Genomic DNA, 17,719 nt, shown 5'->3' with positions numbered 1-17,719 from the left:
CCATTATTAATCATTAATTCATAGTAAATACTTCATACATAAGTGACATGTTTGGCTTCTGCTCACTTTTTAACCACACTGTTTTAGAAAGGAGGAGTTCATTATTAACTACATTGAATGTGAAAGAAACAGAGACTTGTATTTTGGGTTGATTTTTCTTTGTTTTTTGTGTATGAGTTCGTTTTTTCTTCTTCATTTCGTTTTGCATGTGGACTAGAAACATATATCTTGGTGACTTTAAATGTGAACGCTTTGCACAGGCGACAGGCTGAGTGTTCCAAAACTGCCAGGATTCAGATGGCTTTACCACCAGGAGGGAAAGCAGCTCCAGCGGTTGCTCCCAGTGCTAATCTCTATGAGGAGCTGGGCGACAGCAGCATGTGAGTCAACCCTGACCCTTTATTAATTTCCCATCACAACTGTTCCCTTTTCAAGCAGGTACTCTTGCTCTCCAGGTTCCTTCCCTTTGAATTTCTGCTCAAAACTCAGAAGAAATGCTTTCAGGTTTAATGCTAGTAATTCTGCCTTGGTATTTTCCTGTTTTTTACACCAACCATTGTATAGGCCCTCGGCTCTTATGAAAATACCACTGCATGTTGACCTCAGACATCCACCTTCTGCTTTAGAAATTTTAGTACCTGCATCAATGGATCTCCCTGCTCTTTGGCTTCCTAACCATGATCCACTTTAAATGTCGGCAAACAACACTGTATGACGCTTGTGATTTTTGACTTTAGCTTATGTATGTGTTCCTAATTTGACTGTGTATGCATTGTTGCAAGACCCCTTTCTCAAAGTGAGAGGGTTTAAATTCATAAAATTACGCATAGTTCACTGGAAATAGAAATAAATACAGAAGCTGGCCTGTGCTTAACAATTGATTTAAAAAAATTGTTGGTAACATTTTACAACAAGGGTACATTAATAAGGATTAGTAATGCATTAATAAGCATTAATTAACCATTAATTACAGTTAAATAAGGTATCTAATAAACATTTATTAACAATGCTCATGTTTGTTCATGTTAACTATGGTATTAATTGATGCATTATTTACCATTAGTTAATGCCTTAACTAACTGTTTATTACAGTTAACTAAGGTGTGTATTTTAACATTAGTTAATGTAGTAATAAGCCTTGAACAACTGTTAGTAATAGATAAATAATGCATCAATTTACCATTAGTAAATGCAATATTAAGCCTTGACTAACTGTTAATAACAGTTAACTAAGGTGTATATTTTACTGTTAGTTAATATAGTAAAAGCCTGGACAAACTGTTAGTAACAGTTAACTAAGGTGTCTATTTTACCATTTGTTAATGCCTTGACTAACTGTTAATAACAGTTAATTAAGGTGTCTATTATATCATTAGTTAATGCGATATTAAGCCTTGAATAACTGTTAATAAAAGTTAACTAAGGTGTGTATTTTAACATTAGTTAATGTAGTAATAAGCCTTACCAACTGTTAGCAATAGTTAAATAAGGCGTCTATTTTACCATTAGTAAATGCAATATTAAGCCTTGAATAACTGTTAATAACTGTTAACTGAGGTGTCTATTTTAACATTAGTTAATGTACTAATAAGCCTAAACTGGAAATAATAGCTAACTAAAATGGCTAACTATCATTTACTAATGTTAATGTTAACTAAGGCATTGACTGATTCATTATTTAAAGGTTTGTAAGATGCTATTTACATTCATTATTACAGTAATAAGCATCACTTAACTGTTAATCATACAATATTAAACATTGTAAATGTAAATGTTAACAAACGTCTCTCGAGAACATCAACTAAGGGTTTACTTGTTAATTAAGGTATTTCCTAATATTACTAGGTGGTTGATAAAGGTGTTTGATAGCATGTATGTCTTAAGGTTCACAGCCAAGCCATCTCATTATGAGAAAACTGTTTTTATTGTTTATTTACTGGTTATGGTTGTCCACATACTTTTGCCCACTATATTTGTCCATCCTCCAACGTATGACTTACTTTTGGTAGAGGTTTTGGAGACTCCATAGTCTCCATGCGGAGGTACCGAATGTGGAATGAAATGTTACAGTAATGCTGATTAAATTAGGTTGAATTGAAACTGCTGCCCCGCTGGGTTTAATCATTTTGATTTATTGCATATTTAAGGAATACTGCTACCAACATCACAATCGCTGTTAAAAAGAAAAAGAAAATGGAAATTTAACGGCAAGCTGTAAAGAGCTTTTGCGATGTTTACAACAGATGTTGACCAACACTCAACAACTAGCAGAAGCTTTAGATTCTGTAGCAGGAGAAAGGCTCTCATGGGAATCGTATTGTAGTCGAACAGCGTTTATATGGGGGTTATTTTCCAGCCTGCACTAAGGAACAAGAGGAGTTTGTCCAATAAACAACCCCATTAAAAGCTTTAAAAGTCCATCATTAAAACAAAGTTTTCTATACAGAAAGGTATAGTGTGTGTGTGTGTGTGTGTGTGTGTGTGTGTGTGTGTGTGTGTGTGTGTGTGTGCGCGTGCGTGCGTGCGTGCTTGTGCCAGCAGTCCTGCATACTCTCAGATGCGCACAGCAAATAAATCGGTACGGTATTGACATACTCTTGAGCTTACGCTTCATCCACACCTCTGACGTTTCTGCTATAGTCTTCTTACCATCTGTGTGTGTTTCTATCTTCTCTGTCTCTCTGGATTCAGACTGCAGTAAGTAATCCCAAAACATATTAAATCTGAGATCTATGCTCAATATTGTTTGTGAATATAGCACATGAGCAGCACCCTTGTTTCCCCTCTTGCGTACAGCTTTTAGAGCATATGCATTTACTATACATAGATATGGTTTTGTTATGTACTTAACCTTAATTCAAATGGTAAGATTTAGCTTTTACCATTAATACCCTTGTGCATAAATACATTTTAAATTGGCAAAGCCTGTTTTTGTTAATTGACCTTGGTGTAGTGCTAGCAGTTGGAAAGTTTTTTTGTTTTGACGTACTGCACTTCAATAGATATGACTATACCATAGCTGTCTCCTCTCTCCCTTCCCATTAGACAAGCATCTCCTTTTGTGCTCTGTCGCCCTTACCTACATCTACCTCACATATCTTAGTGTTGTGACTGATTGCACTATTGCCTCCAATCTGGGTCGATGTTGCTTATTTGTATTATAATTTCTCTTTAAACCAAAGCCCAGCATATCTGTGGGTATAATCATTTTACAATTTTAATATTTAATCACATCACATTATAAAGCTTTAGCATGAGCTTAAGAAGTTTTTAAAAAGTTGTCTTTTTCATTTAATTTCCCTCAAAATACAGACATATGTCTGTTGGAGTAAGCTGTGCAGATGTTATGAGTAACAGTCACAATACTTGGAGTCATAATCCGTTGAGATGCAGGGACAAATGATAGCAGTGTTGCTTTTGCCTCACTTTTGTTTCTTTGCTTCGCTCACCCTTAGGCTATCAATCTTCACCTGTTTAAAGTCTTTTTTTTCTTTTTAACCTCCACTTTTACTGGGGCAGGGCTAAAAAGTCTGTCATTGAGGAGGCCGACCACCAGAGGATTCTTAGCAACTTTGCCTGTCGCGCCATTGCAGCCCGCGGCAACGGAGCATTGCATGTCAACTTGCCCAAGTCGGAGAGCAACGTGACCTTCCTCTCTGACCGCAACCCGCTCACCACTCACAACCCTGTATACGATGACAATAGCCCCCTCAGCAGTCCTGAAGTCTTTGCACAGGGGGAGAGTCTGTCTAAAAAGCGGTTCTCCTTTTCCCCTGGCTGCTCAGCAGGGTCAGAGTACTTCTGGTCAATGCCTGCTCACGTTCACGGAGGGCTGCACGATTACAAGGTGCCAATGAGACAAGCTCTTATGGACCCAGACGATTGGGAGCTTCAGTTACTCCAAGCATCCATGAGCGGCAGGCGACGGCTGGAGAGTTCGGACACGCTTAACCTGAGGGGCAGCACAGAGACCAAGATGTCAGTCCGTGAGCAGGCCAGGCAGTTTGAGCAACAGGCCCTCCAGGAACAAACCCGCAAGCAAAACAGAGGCTCCCAAGGCTCCCTCTCTTCCATCCTTGTCAGGGATAGAGACAGCGATGACACGCTGGAGCTGACTGCAGAAAATCTGCTCTCCATCATGGATTACACCCACAGCCCAACTTCTGTAGGCAGGGATGTTCCCCCCAGTATTATCCTTACTCAGGGAGATGACTCGTGGCCCCTGGCTAGCCAGAGACCAACTCCACCTGTCCTCAGGAGGTTCAGCTCCAGCATTTCCAGCTACATGACGGTTCAGCCTTGTCATATCCATGTGGAGATCATACCAGACCCACCAGAAAACCCCCCACCTCCTCCTCCCCGGCAACATCCACCTTCCCCACCCACATCTCCTCCCTCTAGTCCACCTTCTTCTCCACCTTCACCCACCTACCTTCATAAACCTCAATATACCGCTCACTCCTCTCCTCCTCCTGTCAATAAACAGGTTGCACCCCCGCCTCCGCCTCCGCCCCTGCCCCCGCCCCTGCCCCCATCCCCACCCCCACCCCCCACCCCCACCCCCACCCCCACCTCCAGCACCTCTTCCTCCCCCACCACCATCCTCACCCGCTATCAGTGATCAGTCGCGGCCAGTCCTCCAGTTTGTTCCAAACTTTTTGCCGTCTGTGTCCTCACTTCGCCCTGTTTCCGAACGAAAACACCCCACTCCGCTTGACCCTTCGCAAACTGATGTCGGGAAGAAGGAGCTTAAAGGGATCCTGAAAAACATCCAGAATCTAGCCGACATAGAGAAGTCTGTTGCCAACCTGTACAGCCAAGTAGACAAACCTTGCAAGGTGCCCAAGTTTAACAAGAAACCACAAGTGACTGGAGAATCAGAGGGTGCTAACAAACTGCTAAGCTCTGATCCCTGGGATGAGCAGAGCACGCCAAAAACAACCAACTCCAGCTCTGCAGTCCAAAGCAACTCGACAACAAGTATGAACTGCACTGAAAATGGAACAAGGGAACTGAACATGGCAACAGATGTTCAGCAGACGAGCCAATTGAACTCAAACAGCCCAAACACTGCTGAGCACTTTTCATCTCAATCCACAGTGTTATGACTTTTTCTTTTTCACACTCTCATATTTCAATCTATCAATATCCATGCCTGTTTTTCCATTGTTTCTAAATACTGTTTTTTTGTTGTTGCAGTTTGTAGTATTTTATATAAGCTTTAGCCAAGTCAAAGAATTATGACTGTGTGGGTCTTTCAGACAAAATGCTTTTTTACGTATTACTTTGTATGGAAGTCAGATTTTGCTGGCACCCACCTGCCAAGAAATGTACTCCGCTCTGCCACATTGACTGTACAGTATGCATACAGGCTAGCATTAGGACATAAAAGAGGCTTGCATAAGTTTGGCTCAGTTCATCGTTTTAATAATATGAACTGTTTTGAGATCTCTGATAGTGTTAAACAATTAGGTCCCTTCATCATGTTATAAGTATCTTATTTTAATTCATAATCTTAAAATTAACCTTTCATAACCAAAGCTACTTTAATTAAATTACAATAAACACCAACATTTATAATTCCCACAACCCTGGGGTCTGTTTCCTAAACTATTTGCTGGCTGCATAATGCTGATTTTGTAATTGTTCTTTTTAATTCTTCACATAATATAAGAACATGACCATTTAGAATGCTGTTGCTTAATGCAGAATCCAAATGAAGCAAAGGAAAACAAATATGTTAGATGTTTTTTTTTCAAATGAGGTTAAATAAACCATAGCTGTTAAAAATTTCCCAAAGGTATGCAAATACCATGACATGAGCTTCAAAGTATTCAGGAAGGATGATCCTACTGTAATGAATGAATGTGAGACATAACAATTACAGATGTATGATGCAGTGATAAGAGAAACAACTAATTCTCATATCCAGCCACTGACCAGGGTAACAATGTACACATTAGAAAATGTATAAACCAGCATTACACAAAATTACACTTATTGGATATTTTACTAAGGCGGGCTACAGGAAATCCTTTTATTTAAATGTTAAATGCAGATATGACAGGGTCAAGCACTTCTAAGTGAAAACATCATCTTATGTTGGTTGAAGCATCTGCAATAAAAAAACACTTTTATTCCCCGGCAGGCTCATGTTGAATGAAGCTCTGGGGGACCTGTCTATTCACATGTCTGCAGAGATCCTCACAGCATGATAAAGTAGTCACTGTGATGTTTGGGTGCACAATGGAAAAGGCTAATTAGAGAACCAATCAATCGTTAACTAGGGCCACCGCCTGTGGGACTGTCAACTACTGTTACCCTCTCCTTTCCTTTTCCATTTCTCTGACCTTCTGCCTGTGCCATTTGTCTGTGTTTCTCTCTCTCACTCCCTCTGTAGTTAGTTCTAATACTTTCCAATCCTTGGCCTCTTCTTGTTAATCTTTCCTTGTGGTTCTCAGGAGAATCTATTACCTTATTTACATTCATTGCAATGCAGCCACTGTTCCCTTTCTCTATTCCTTTTTGAGCTCAGGTTTTTTTCACTTCCACTCCACGTCTTTCTCCCATACCCTTCATGTGTTTGCTTCAAGGCAAATGGTCTTAGCATACCCCCCTTCCAGAGCAATGTAATGTTTGATTCATCACACGTTGCCCTGATGGGCAGATCGAAGGCCTGCTAATTCCGTATTCCATGTTGACTACATGGGGTAATCTCTTTTGTAAAAGAAAAGGCCAGCAGCTCACATGCTGCTTTTTTTTCAACCCAAGGAGCAGTGCATGGTAGACTTTATATTCCATTTTTTACAACTGGTTTGATCAAACTCTTTTGTCTCCCGACTGATAATTCATTGCACAAAAAACAATCACAAAGAAGACAGAATTAAAACATAATACCAGTTTTTATAATTAAAGCAGCTCTTAACTTTATTTCTAGAGCGTGTTTGTAAGGAAAAGTTTCAAAATTTGTGATAAAAAAATCAAGATAAATTTAACAATAAAAGTTGAGTTTGAGTAACAATTTTAAACATGATACTGTCTCGACAAACCAGATCTCAGCATAGTATATTCAGAAAAAATACAAACCAAAGACCATATGGTATACAAAAGATTAGGCTATAATTAATATCCATGTACACACAAAATGCTGAACAGAAAGACCCTTTGTTGCATGAAAACATCCACCTGCTCTTTCACCACATAGCGCGTGATATTTTTGTTATCATTTAACATTTTGGGAAATACATTAATTCGCTTTAGAAACAAGAGCTTGATGAGAAGATCAATACCGTGACACGAGAGACTGATATCATTCTTCTCATCTAATTTTCGACAAGGATGAGCATATTTCCCAAAATAAACTCTTCCTTTAACTGATTTCTACTACAGTGGGTTGGGTAAATCTGTTTTGTGGGTTAAGGTATTTGTAGCAGTAGAATAATAAAACATTATTTTCTGCATTAAAACATGCTGTGAAAAGATGGAAAGCTGGTCATTTGTGAAGTTCACCTTTATTGTAGATATAATACACTATTCAAATCATGCTGTAATTCTGAGCTCACCTCTCTCACCCCTTGTTCTACAACATTACCTTATCACCTATCTTCCCCCAAGTCCCCTCTTGGGCAAACTTCCTAAGGCTGCTGTCCACTGGGCCATTTTTCTGGATGTTTCATGAAGCAGTAGTAGCCAGCAGCCAAGCCAACAAGTCATCCATCAGATCCCACTCCCATCATCCACTCTGCCTGGGAGGTGTGGCCATATGGCTGTGCCCTGTCCCCTGGTCCCTGCCCATAATAACAGATTACAGCTCTCCAGAGGAAGCTCACATCATTGCTTGGCCATATATCTGAGCGTGAAAGTCGGCATTATTTATGGACCCAGACAGGTTACAGTTGTATGCTTGTGAAACTGGAGGATTCAGCCGAGCTGGTGTTCCATTACTTGTCGCTTCCTATTGACTTGTACTGTATGAACTGCAGATGCACTGTTGTCCTCAGGAGCAGCACTGTTTTTTTATATGCGTTTGATAAAGTGAAATTCCTCAGATTTACTTACTTCAATTTAGCTATTAAAAAAACCCATTGCTGTCTGTTGAAAGAAAATGGCACATTATGACGTGATAACCAAAGACAATTTTATTAACTTTCTTTGAGTCTGTAATTCCTCCCTGAATCACAATGTCCTTTTCATATCTGTGAGGAGATGCTCTAGATATGTCTGTATAAACATTGATTTCTTTCAAATTGCAATCTTCCCAGCCTCCTTTTTTTTGCATTGATTGTTTCTTTTTTCTCCTTCCCTGTTTGGATGAGATAACGGGGGGAAAACAGCCCACTACAGCACGATAACATCGTGGCCTTAGGCGCCCTTTTTAAAACTGAACAATATCTGCAACTCTGTAATTTAACACATGAAAATGCACAGTAAGTAAAGCTGCAATTTCTTCACTGGTCAGCAGAATGTAGACCCGCTAGTCCTTAGACTTAACATGTCATCTATCTAAAAGCACTTGAAATGTTGTTGTCAATCCATATTCATTATTTGTCTTATCCCCCTCTTTCTGCGGCACACAGCAGGCGAGGCTACGGCAGACAGGTAAGCATTCCTGTTGTGATGTGTGTCTATCTTATTGTTGCACAGACATTTTGTCACACTCAAGGCAGCTTGAGGCAGCGTATATCCTATTATTCTTATCTACAACTCACTTGATGGAAAACAGTGAATGAGATTAAGATGAGACCCTGGTGATAGGACTTCTGACACTGACATTACAGTTTAGGTTTGTTCAAAAGTCTGTTGTATTTCCCAATGTTCCTGTCAAATAGCAGATAAGCATTTGAATAAGTTTTTCTCCTGTGTTGGAAAAAAACCTAATCAGGGACCAACAAAATTACTCTGTTTGACATTAAAGTCTTTTTTTGTCACTTTCAAATAATCTTGTCAGCATCTGACATACCCAGGATGTTTTATATTTCTTTGCAATTTCTTACTTCTCTCATTGCTTGGCTAATGTCTTCCCTCTTTTTATCAATCTTTTCATTGTGTTTCTCCATTGTGTATAACATAGACTTAGCGATTCACATTGTCTGGATTTAAATCTGAAGTGTGTAGAGTGAACTCTTCCTCATGTTTGTGTCTCTCCTGACCATCCCTTCCTTCCATTACCTTATCCTTCTTCTGTACTAATCTTTGGCAGCAACAGCTTTGCCGCAGGGGGACACACATTTTTTTTTTTTTTTTTTTTCTTTTTTTCCCCCCTTTTTTTTTTTTTTTTTTTTTTTTTTTTTTTTTTTTTTTTTTTTTTTTTTTTCTTTCTTTCTTCTCTATGCAGGCAGGAACTCTCCATGGAGTCAGGTATCGACCCAGGCCAGGACTACTACGCACAAGACTACTATAATTATGACCAAGGGTGAGCATGCAGCCGTCTCGTCTCTCATCATTCTTACTCTCATCCATGGAAGTGATCTCCATTGGTTCATTTAGAGCTAAAAAATTACATTGTTAGGACTTATTTATTGTGACCTTGCCTTCCAGCTGCCATTTCTTAGATCCTTGGGCAGAGAAGAGCATTTAAAAAAAGTTGAGAATAAAATGATGAGCCTAACTTGTGTGCTGCCCCTTCTGCTGTACATAACATATGAGCGTTTACCCTTTCTATTCCCATCAAATGAGATCAATTATGCTACTTTGACTCAGGCACCTGAGAGTGTGAAAGACTTTACCCATGGTTTAATGGATAGAGGGTGTTTGGCTTGCCTGTTACATAGCCCATATGGTCTAAAGAGGAAAAACATGGAACTCAAAGCTGTAACAGCTGCTGAGAAATTGTTATTCATTAAATGCTCCCTCTTCATGGCAGGTGACTTCCACTACTCTGGGGAAATACAAGTTTATCAAAACAGGCAGAAGATGTTTGCACCTTACAGGATTAAATTGCTGAAAGAAAATCTGACAGTTGTTTTAAAAAAACTGTCCATATTGAAATTAAGTGTTGTAATTGCCTCTGTCCTTACTCAGCGATTTAGCTAATGTAATCTATACTAACTGTAATTACCTCAGCTGTTGCTCACAGTGTCTGAATCACGCTAGCCTTCATTTGCAACAAGCTGTAATTATATTTTCACACTATGGGCCCTATTTTAACGATCTGAAACGCAAGTATGAAACGCAAAACGCAAGTAGCTTTGTGGGCGGATCTCGGGCGCTGTTGCTATTATACCGGCGGGATAAATGACTCTTGCGCCCGACGCAAATCTAAAATGGGTTGGTCTGAAGTAGCTAGGTGTGGTTTGGGCGTAACGTGCAATAAACCAATCAGAGCGTCATCTCACATTCCCTTTAAGAGCAGGGCGCTTGTTCCATGGCGGATTGCTATTATGACGGCGGATTTGCCTGGCCCACGCCAGCGGGAGCTGCCGATGCGAGATGCAGCAAAGTAATAAATGCCCGTCTTGGCTGGGTGGCGATGTTGCTGCGGCCACTCGGGCGCATCTCCTCAAGTCTGGAGATGTTGCTGCAGCCATGGAGCGTGGGCCTCCAAACGCACCACCTGCTCCTGTTGTGCCCCTTCCTCTTCCCCCCCATCTCCGTCCACCCGCTTCCATCAGGAGCGTATCGCGCATTACTCCCGGACCAGATTCCGCCGGAGTGTCCAATCCCAACCGTAGTTCAAAACATCCGTCTCCTTAAGTCCTCTAATATTTCCTCATTTATGTCATCAACACATCCATGATTCATGGAAATGTGTAAAACACAACCAGCCACAAAGAATGCTGCGACTTTTTGAGGACTGTAAGTGTCTCCTGACCTATCCAAACACGGAAGCGCATTTTCAGTAATATTTTCCTTTGTAATTATGTATGGTTTTCCAAAATGGGAACTGCTGTAGATGAGAGAAGTGTATGCGCGCGGCACTACCGCTACATTATGGCCGCACAAGCGCGGCCCTAAAATAGCATCTGAATAACGCTACTGACTTTAGACCAGGTTTTCCTGGTCAGTGGCGGAATTGTTTTCTGAAACTGCAGAATAGCACCAAGTAACGTTTGCGCCGGAACACGCCTCAATTTTTGCTGAACCGCCCCCGGGAGCGCAAATACATTCCCTAATTTACCGACGTGCGTCTGTGGAGGGAAAAGTCCGCTGTGCGTCAGGTGCAAAATAGGAATGATACATGCGTCGGTGTACAAAGGCAATTGCGCTGAGTGCAAGATAGGGCCCATAGTCACAAAGTTCATTGTAAAAGCTGCTAAATGCCACTGAGTGTACCGTCACTCTGACCGGATGCCTTTGATATGTTTCTATTTGCAATTGAGGGGCACACTTTAACAGCGGTCAAGCTTTTAATCCAGCAATCACCAGACCATGTGGTGAACCACCCTCACATGTTCAGAAGGTGGCATTGACACAAATTGCCAGCAGCCTTTTTCCTTTAGGCTCTGCTCTAATTCAGTATTGTAGAGTACGAGGAATAATTCACGTTCAATTATCCAAGCCAGTTGAGGCCATCCACCAACCCAATGCCGACAACCTAATGGTGGATTATATCTTGAAATATGAATACTGTGAAATACAGTAACAAAAGATAAATAATGAAATCCCTTCTTCTCCCTTGTTTTTTATTTTAATGACAATTGCCAGAAAATAAAACTGCATCCTGCTCTCTTTAGAAAGGAGTGGTTGGGTATATAGTCTAATTTAACACTCCCCTGATGAAAGCCATGTAGCCAAACATGCTGTGGAATAAATAAAAAAAAACAGAACACTGGAGAAGAGTTATGCAACCTGATTTTATGTTTTAATGGGCTTTTAGGCATTACTTATTACACCACAGATTCCCATCTCAACATGTGCATTCTTGTAATTTATTAGACACCTTCTGACAAATGTGCAAATATGTACTCCACTATGTTTACTTTTGGAAAAGCTCTATCAGCCTCTGCAACATTCCTTCTCTCTAGTAAATCCTTCCAAACTTATAAAGTGATTTCTAGCGAGTGCAGCAAATCACATCTGATTGAAGATATTGCCAGATCTAAAAAATAAAAAGGATAAGCTGTGGTGAATGGGGCCAGACTTATATAGAGGAAACATTGATGTAGATGAATACATTATTTAAAACTAAACAATCATTAACTCATTGTTGCTGATGCTATCTGGTTTACTTTAAGAATTATTAAAACTTTAAGCAAATGGCCAAGGCAGTCCCAAGTGACATCGTTCTTTCTCACATTGTGTGTGAATCTATTTCTCAGGTATGACATTCCTCAGTATGGCAGTCGGAGGAGGCTGATACCGCCCATGTATGATGAATATGGAGAGGTGATCATGGAGGATGATGGGTATTACTACAGTCCTCATGGCCCTGAGGTATTACCTTTCCTTAGATGTGAATTTCATACTCTGTGATAATGTAAAGATTGCCTTATTAGGTTGTATGTCCAATGTATTATTGAAACGGCAGTATGTACCCTACAAATATTGTGTCTTTATCATCAAAAAACGTTACTAAATGAAATATGACTGTCTTAGGACCAGGCCAGAGGAAGAGGCAGGGGCCGTGGTAGAGGTGCACCCAAGAGGGTTGCATTTAGGGACATGCCACCAGGTGATGGAATCGAAGAAGCTGAGCCAGCAGAGGTGACTGAGCCTTCTAAGGCTGCCAAGAAACTGAAGTCTGTCATGAAACTCAGCAAACTCCTGGCAGCCAGCAAGGGAGGAGAACAACCGTCTGTTGCTGGTCCTTCTGGCCCATCTCCATGGAAGAAAGCCAAGATGTTCAAGATGTTTGGTGCCGGGAAGAAGGACAAGGATTACGCCAAACTGATGTCAGCCCGCCGTATTGACAGCCAGGAGAGTCTGACTGGCGGACCAGCAGTTACAGGACTAATCGACAGCAAGTCTGATACCCGCAGCCGGCTCGGCAAAGTTTTAAAGAAAATCAAGTTAGGCAACAAGTTGCAGCTTCGGAGGAAGTCACAGAGTAGTGTGAGTCGTGGCTCGGCCACAGGCAGTGAGAGAGATGAGGAGGACTCACAAGCAGCCAGTGAAGATGACAAGAAGTCTAAAGTGTCCATTAGTGTGACAGAAAGTGAGCCAGAAGCAGGTGTCAGTGGAAGCAGTAAGGAGAAAGACTCTAATGATGAATCCTCTGAGAAAAGCAGTCTTGACAGAGATTATCTGAAAGTAGATTTGGACAGGGATGATGCCAACGAAAGCACTGTGGACTCAGAGGAAGAGCCTGAGGACGAGCCTGGTGATTCTGATGAGGAAAGCAAGTCCAAATCTGAAGGTGAAGAAACTGAGAAGGAATCTGTCAGTGGGAAAGAATCTGGGACGGAAAGAGAATCAGATTCGGAGAAAGATTCAGAGTCAGAGAAGTCATCAGCTACAGACAAAGAATCCGAGACTGAGAAAGAGTCTGAGTCTGAGAAAGAGTCTGAATCTGAGAAAGAGTCTGAATCTGAGAAAGAATCAGAATCAGGCACAGCAACAGAGAAAGAAACAAGCACAGGAAAGGATTCAGGGACAGAGACAGAATCTGATGTAGATTCTGAGGGGGAAAAGGCTTCAGGGAGTACTAGAGAAAGTGGGTCTTCTGCCCGCTCTTCCTTGAAATCATCAGCTACTGGGGCCAGCAAGGGGAGCAGCGCTTCAAGCGTGAGTGGTAGTGGCAGTGGCAGTGGCAGTGGCAGTGGCAGTGGCAGTGGCAGTGGGAGTGGCAGTGGGAGTGGCAGCCGGAGTAGTACCAGAGGAAGTGAAAGTGAAAGTGCAAGTAAGAGTGGCAGTGGTAGTGCTAGCAGTGCTGCATCTTTATCTGGCTTAAGTGTTAGGTCATCCAAGAGAACCAGATCATCAGGAAGTGCAGTAACCTCTGAGAAGTCCAGTGAAGAACTCAGTGAAGGCGAGTCAGGGACAGGGACAGCCAGCGAGGCAGAGTCGGGGTCAGGAAGTGAAGGCTCTTTGTCTCGAGGGTCCAGCCAGAGTAAAATGTCTAGCTCAGAGTCCGGTGGAGGGTCAGAGTCCGGCAGTCAGATGACAGACCAGAGTTCACTAGGCAGCCAGGAGAGTTCAGCTGGTTCCCGGTCCACCAGTGGCAGCCGACGTTCCCAAAAGTCCATCCTGAGCCATGGATCTGAGGACACAATCACAGAGGAGAGTGAAGAGGATGAGGAAGAATCTGAGACTGCTGACGAGAGCAAAGACTCGGCCAGCGAGCTCAGTGATGACTCGTCGCCTGAGATGTCCAGGGTGGCGTCTGGAGATCCTGGGCCCTCGGCCCCCTACGCTGGTCCCACATACAGCTCCGACATCAGAAGCATTGGTGATGCCTCTATAGAGACATATGGAGGACTGTCCCCTATCACTGAGGTGGACGAGGACGCCATCTCCTCTGACAAATCTTCAGCCAGTGGCTCCGGATCAGAGGCCGGCAGTATATTGACGGGATCAGCGACATCAAATGCTGATTCAGAGTCTGAAGGAAACTCAACTGCCTTGTAGAGAGATACGTATATTGTCCACTGTGAAGTAAGAGTGAATAAAATGAATTACCCTTGCATGGGAGTAAAGAAATATTGCTTGCCACTACAGAGTGTTTCAAACATCCACTTTTTTCTCATTTCCCCTAAGCAAGGAAAAACTTTGGTGGTTTCCTGCTGCAAAATATTAGAGCTCTCTTTGTTACACCTTTGACTTGTTCTTCTCTTTGATGTTTCCTGCGTGTGATTTTATGCCTTTGCTTTTTATATAACACTATGCTCTTGTTTTTTGCTGTTGATGTTGCATGTTGCAGTACTATCTGCTTTGACTGAATATTTTTCTGGGATTCTGAAATGATTACTTTCCGGGTATAAACAGTATTACCTTTTCCATAGAAAAGAAGATTTCTCGCCATAAATTCAGCTCTAACACAGAACTGCAGATTCTTGATCATAACATGGGGTTTATTCTCATTTTCTGAGGATGAAAATTCTTTAGTAGAACAACAATTCCTCTTAAAAGTGCACAGTTATATTACTCTAAAAACACAATTTTATAGTTGGAGGTCAGTATTTGTTGCGTTTTTTGTTAGCGTTAATGGGGTTTGTGGAAGGCAACTTTGTTTCAGTACATGATAGTCCTCAAACATACAGTATATGAGCATAAATTCTGCTAAAAACCTGAGGATTCTTTCTGGGAGAAGTGAGTAAATGATGGCGAGAATTCCCTGTCAATAATGTGATCTTAATACCTGGTGTACAACCCAGCTGGCTATCTAAAGTGTTTGTGTTTGCTTCTTTTCTTCTCCAGAGAACCTTACTGTACCAACTGAAAAAAACTATATGTTGACCATGACCCCTTATGTCCTCCTCAGCTGGGGAAAAAGAAGCGGATTAAGCTGGTGGTAGATCGGGAGAATGAGACCAGCTCCACAGGAGAAGAGAGCACCACAGAGACCCAGAGAAACCGACTCCCCAACAGCCACAGCAGCATCAATGGTAACATCTACCTCGCACAGAATGGCACTATTGTCCGAACTAGGCGGCCACCCCACCCAAACAACTTGAAGGGGGGCTCTCCTTGCCGACTCGGTAAGCATTTTAAAAAACTAGACAAGTTAGGTGTGACTCATGAAGAACCCGCTCCCATTATTAGCATCGATGGCACAGGAGACGACACAGAAAATGGAACAGGTACGTGTGTTTCCTCTAACGTGGACGTTAACCTCAACACTCGGTCCTCCTGTGGTTCCCTTGGATCCACCATCACAGATCTTAAAATTTTTGGGTCCAAAACCAATATTGCCAAGGCCTTGATTGACAGAAACAGCAGTGGCCCATGTATCAATGAGGAGCAAGAGACTTCTGTGGACAACCACAAGGACAGTAGGGAGACACTGGAGTCCCACAGTGACCACACATTATCAGACGAGGAGGAGTTATGGATGGGACCCTGGAACAGCCTGCACATACCAATGACAAAACTCTGACTGAACATGCAGAAATTTAATTTCCTTTTTGTTATTTTCCTAATTTTATCATGTTGTTTTTGTTAAGAAAATTATCATTATAAAAATGATTGTGTGCCTCAACTGGATAAGTTCCGATCACCGTCTGACAGGCAGTTGCACTTGTAGTCACATTTTATTTAACCATAATACATTAAAGCTTACTTGTACCAAGCGTTTATCGAAGACAGGGTTATTACAGATGGGAGCATAGAGCTGCAAAGCAATGAGTGTGTCAAAGAAATCTGAAAATGTATGTAAACAGTGCTTGACTATAATTTTAACTCTTTATTCAACAATGAAAATGGGCATCTTTTATTGAGTGATTCCATGTTTTACTGTCCTTTTCAGCCTCAGTTTTTTTTGTTTTTAACTTTAAACACTGATCACAAACAGATTGTACTTCATTTCACTACAGATATTTACAGAGAAATCACAGTGAACATAAGAAGATATTGTGATTATATAGTCTATGATATTGAAAAAAATTTTGCTAATAGCATTTTACTTGCAAATAATTAAGATTGATTATTTTATGTTGTGACCACTTGACAATTTTTTGAATATTTCTGAAAAGTATATGAAATTATTTTTGTCTATTTTGTATCTAACAGAGATGGAGAATCTAACATATGACATAAGAGGCATAATATCCAGATGACTGTCATCACTGTATTTCAACAGTGAAATATGACAGTGTGATCATAGCGTTTTTATATGGACATTTGTAACTACAGAATGTGGAATTTTCAACCCCTTTACATGATGCAGATTCACTCTGTTCGTGATAATTTATTAACTGACACATCAGGACCCTGTATGGGGGGAAAAGGACTACCAAAAAATGTACCAGATTAAACAATAAAGTTCTAACCTTTTAAGGTGTATTGTGAAGTGTAATGCCTTGACTATTTCTGACACTTCATCCTATCCTCCAAGTCAAGGTGCTTTAGCAATGTGGATGATGCAACAGCAGCTCGCAGTTTTGTAAATATTAAAGTGCATCATCGTGTGCTTTTATGACGTAAAGAATGCTTAGGGTTATAAAGATACAGTCCTTGAATTTCATAATGGGGATAAACGTTAAATATCAGGTAGCACACAGCAGTAGAACTTGGCAGTAAGCTCAAAAATGTCTGCAGAGAGAGGTCTGTCAGATTGAGGCCTTCTCTATACAGTGGGCTTTCTTTAAAGAAAAGCAATGACAGGTCACCAATCATGGGGCTATGGATAGTTACAATATCTCTGAAAAGGAGTGGAAAGTATGCCGGGGAAGTCTGAGAAACTGACAGCCTTCTTAAACCCACTCTCTCACCTGTCAACACAAACTGCAAAAAAAAAAGATGGCAGTGACCAAAAAGGCAAAAAGTGATGGAAATCTCACATGTAAGCACATTCTCTTCATTTCTTTCTTGGTTTATCAGAGATTGCAACATCTAACACATCCAGAATGACATTTACAAAAAGTGTCCTGCAGTCAATCAAACTGCGAGAATGGCAATCAAGTTCAGAGTGCTTCGGAGGCTGCGGTTCAGGAAGGAGCAGGAGCTGAATGCCAGAGTGAAGTATCTTAAAAAGCTGCTCAGAAAATAGGTCAGGAGGGAACCTTGTTACCACCACAACAAGCCCAGTGTCCTAAGGATCAAAACAAACCTCTGCACTATGCTGATGGAAGAACAAAATATGGACACAAGACCTGCAAAACATAAAACATATAGAACAGCCTGT

At 41.2% G+C, this 17,719-nt stretch overlaps 1 protein-coding gene across 8 annotated transcripts in view; it reads left to right on the top strand.

Moving 5' to 3' along the window:
• The window catches only part of pcdh15a (protocadherin-related 15a), a 231,131-nt gene extending 214,246 nt beyond the window's left edge, over positions 1-16,885 (top strand). For 6 of the 8 annotated variants that reach the window (XM_039783223.1, XM_039783225.1, XM_039783226.1 and 3 more), the window contains 6 exons: positions 261-380; positions 8,577-8,598; positions 9,339-9,412; positions 12,258-12,372; positions 12,535-14,532; positions 15,359-15,460. In XM_039783223.1, coding sequence (XP_039639157.1) covers positions 261-380; positions 8,577-8,598; positions 9,339-9,412; positions 12,258-12,372; positions 12,535-14,505 — 2,302 coding nt within the window. In that variant the 3' untranslated portion in view covers positions 14,506-14,532; positions 15,359-15,460. Of the gene's footprint in view, positions 1-260; positions 381-8,576; positions 8,599-9,338; positions 9,413-12,257; positions 12,373-12,534; positions 14,533-15,358 lie in introns of all 8 variants that reach the window. The other 2 variants (XM_039783228.1, XM_039783227.1) reach the window with 1 other exon arrangement.
• Positions 16,886-17,719: the final 834 nt, after the last annotated feature.

The sequence above is a fragment of the Perca fluviatilis genome, chromosome 19, assembly GCF_010015445.1.
Source record: "Perca fluviatilis chromosome 19, GENO_Pfluv_1.0, whole genome shotgun sequence".
In the NCBI taxonomy this organism is placed as follows: domain Eukaryota; kingdom Metazoa; phylum Chordata; class Actinopteri; order Perciformes; family Percidae; genus Perca; species Perca fluviatilis.
The sequence above is the reverse complement of the archived record's forward strand: the minus strand, read 5'-3'. Positions and strand labels throughout refer to the sequence as shown.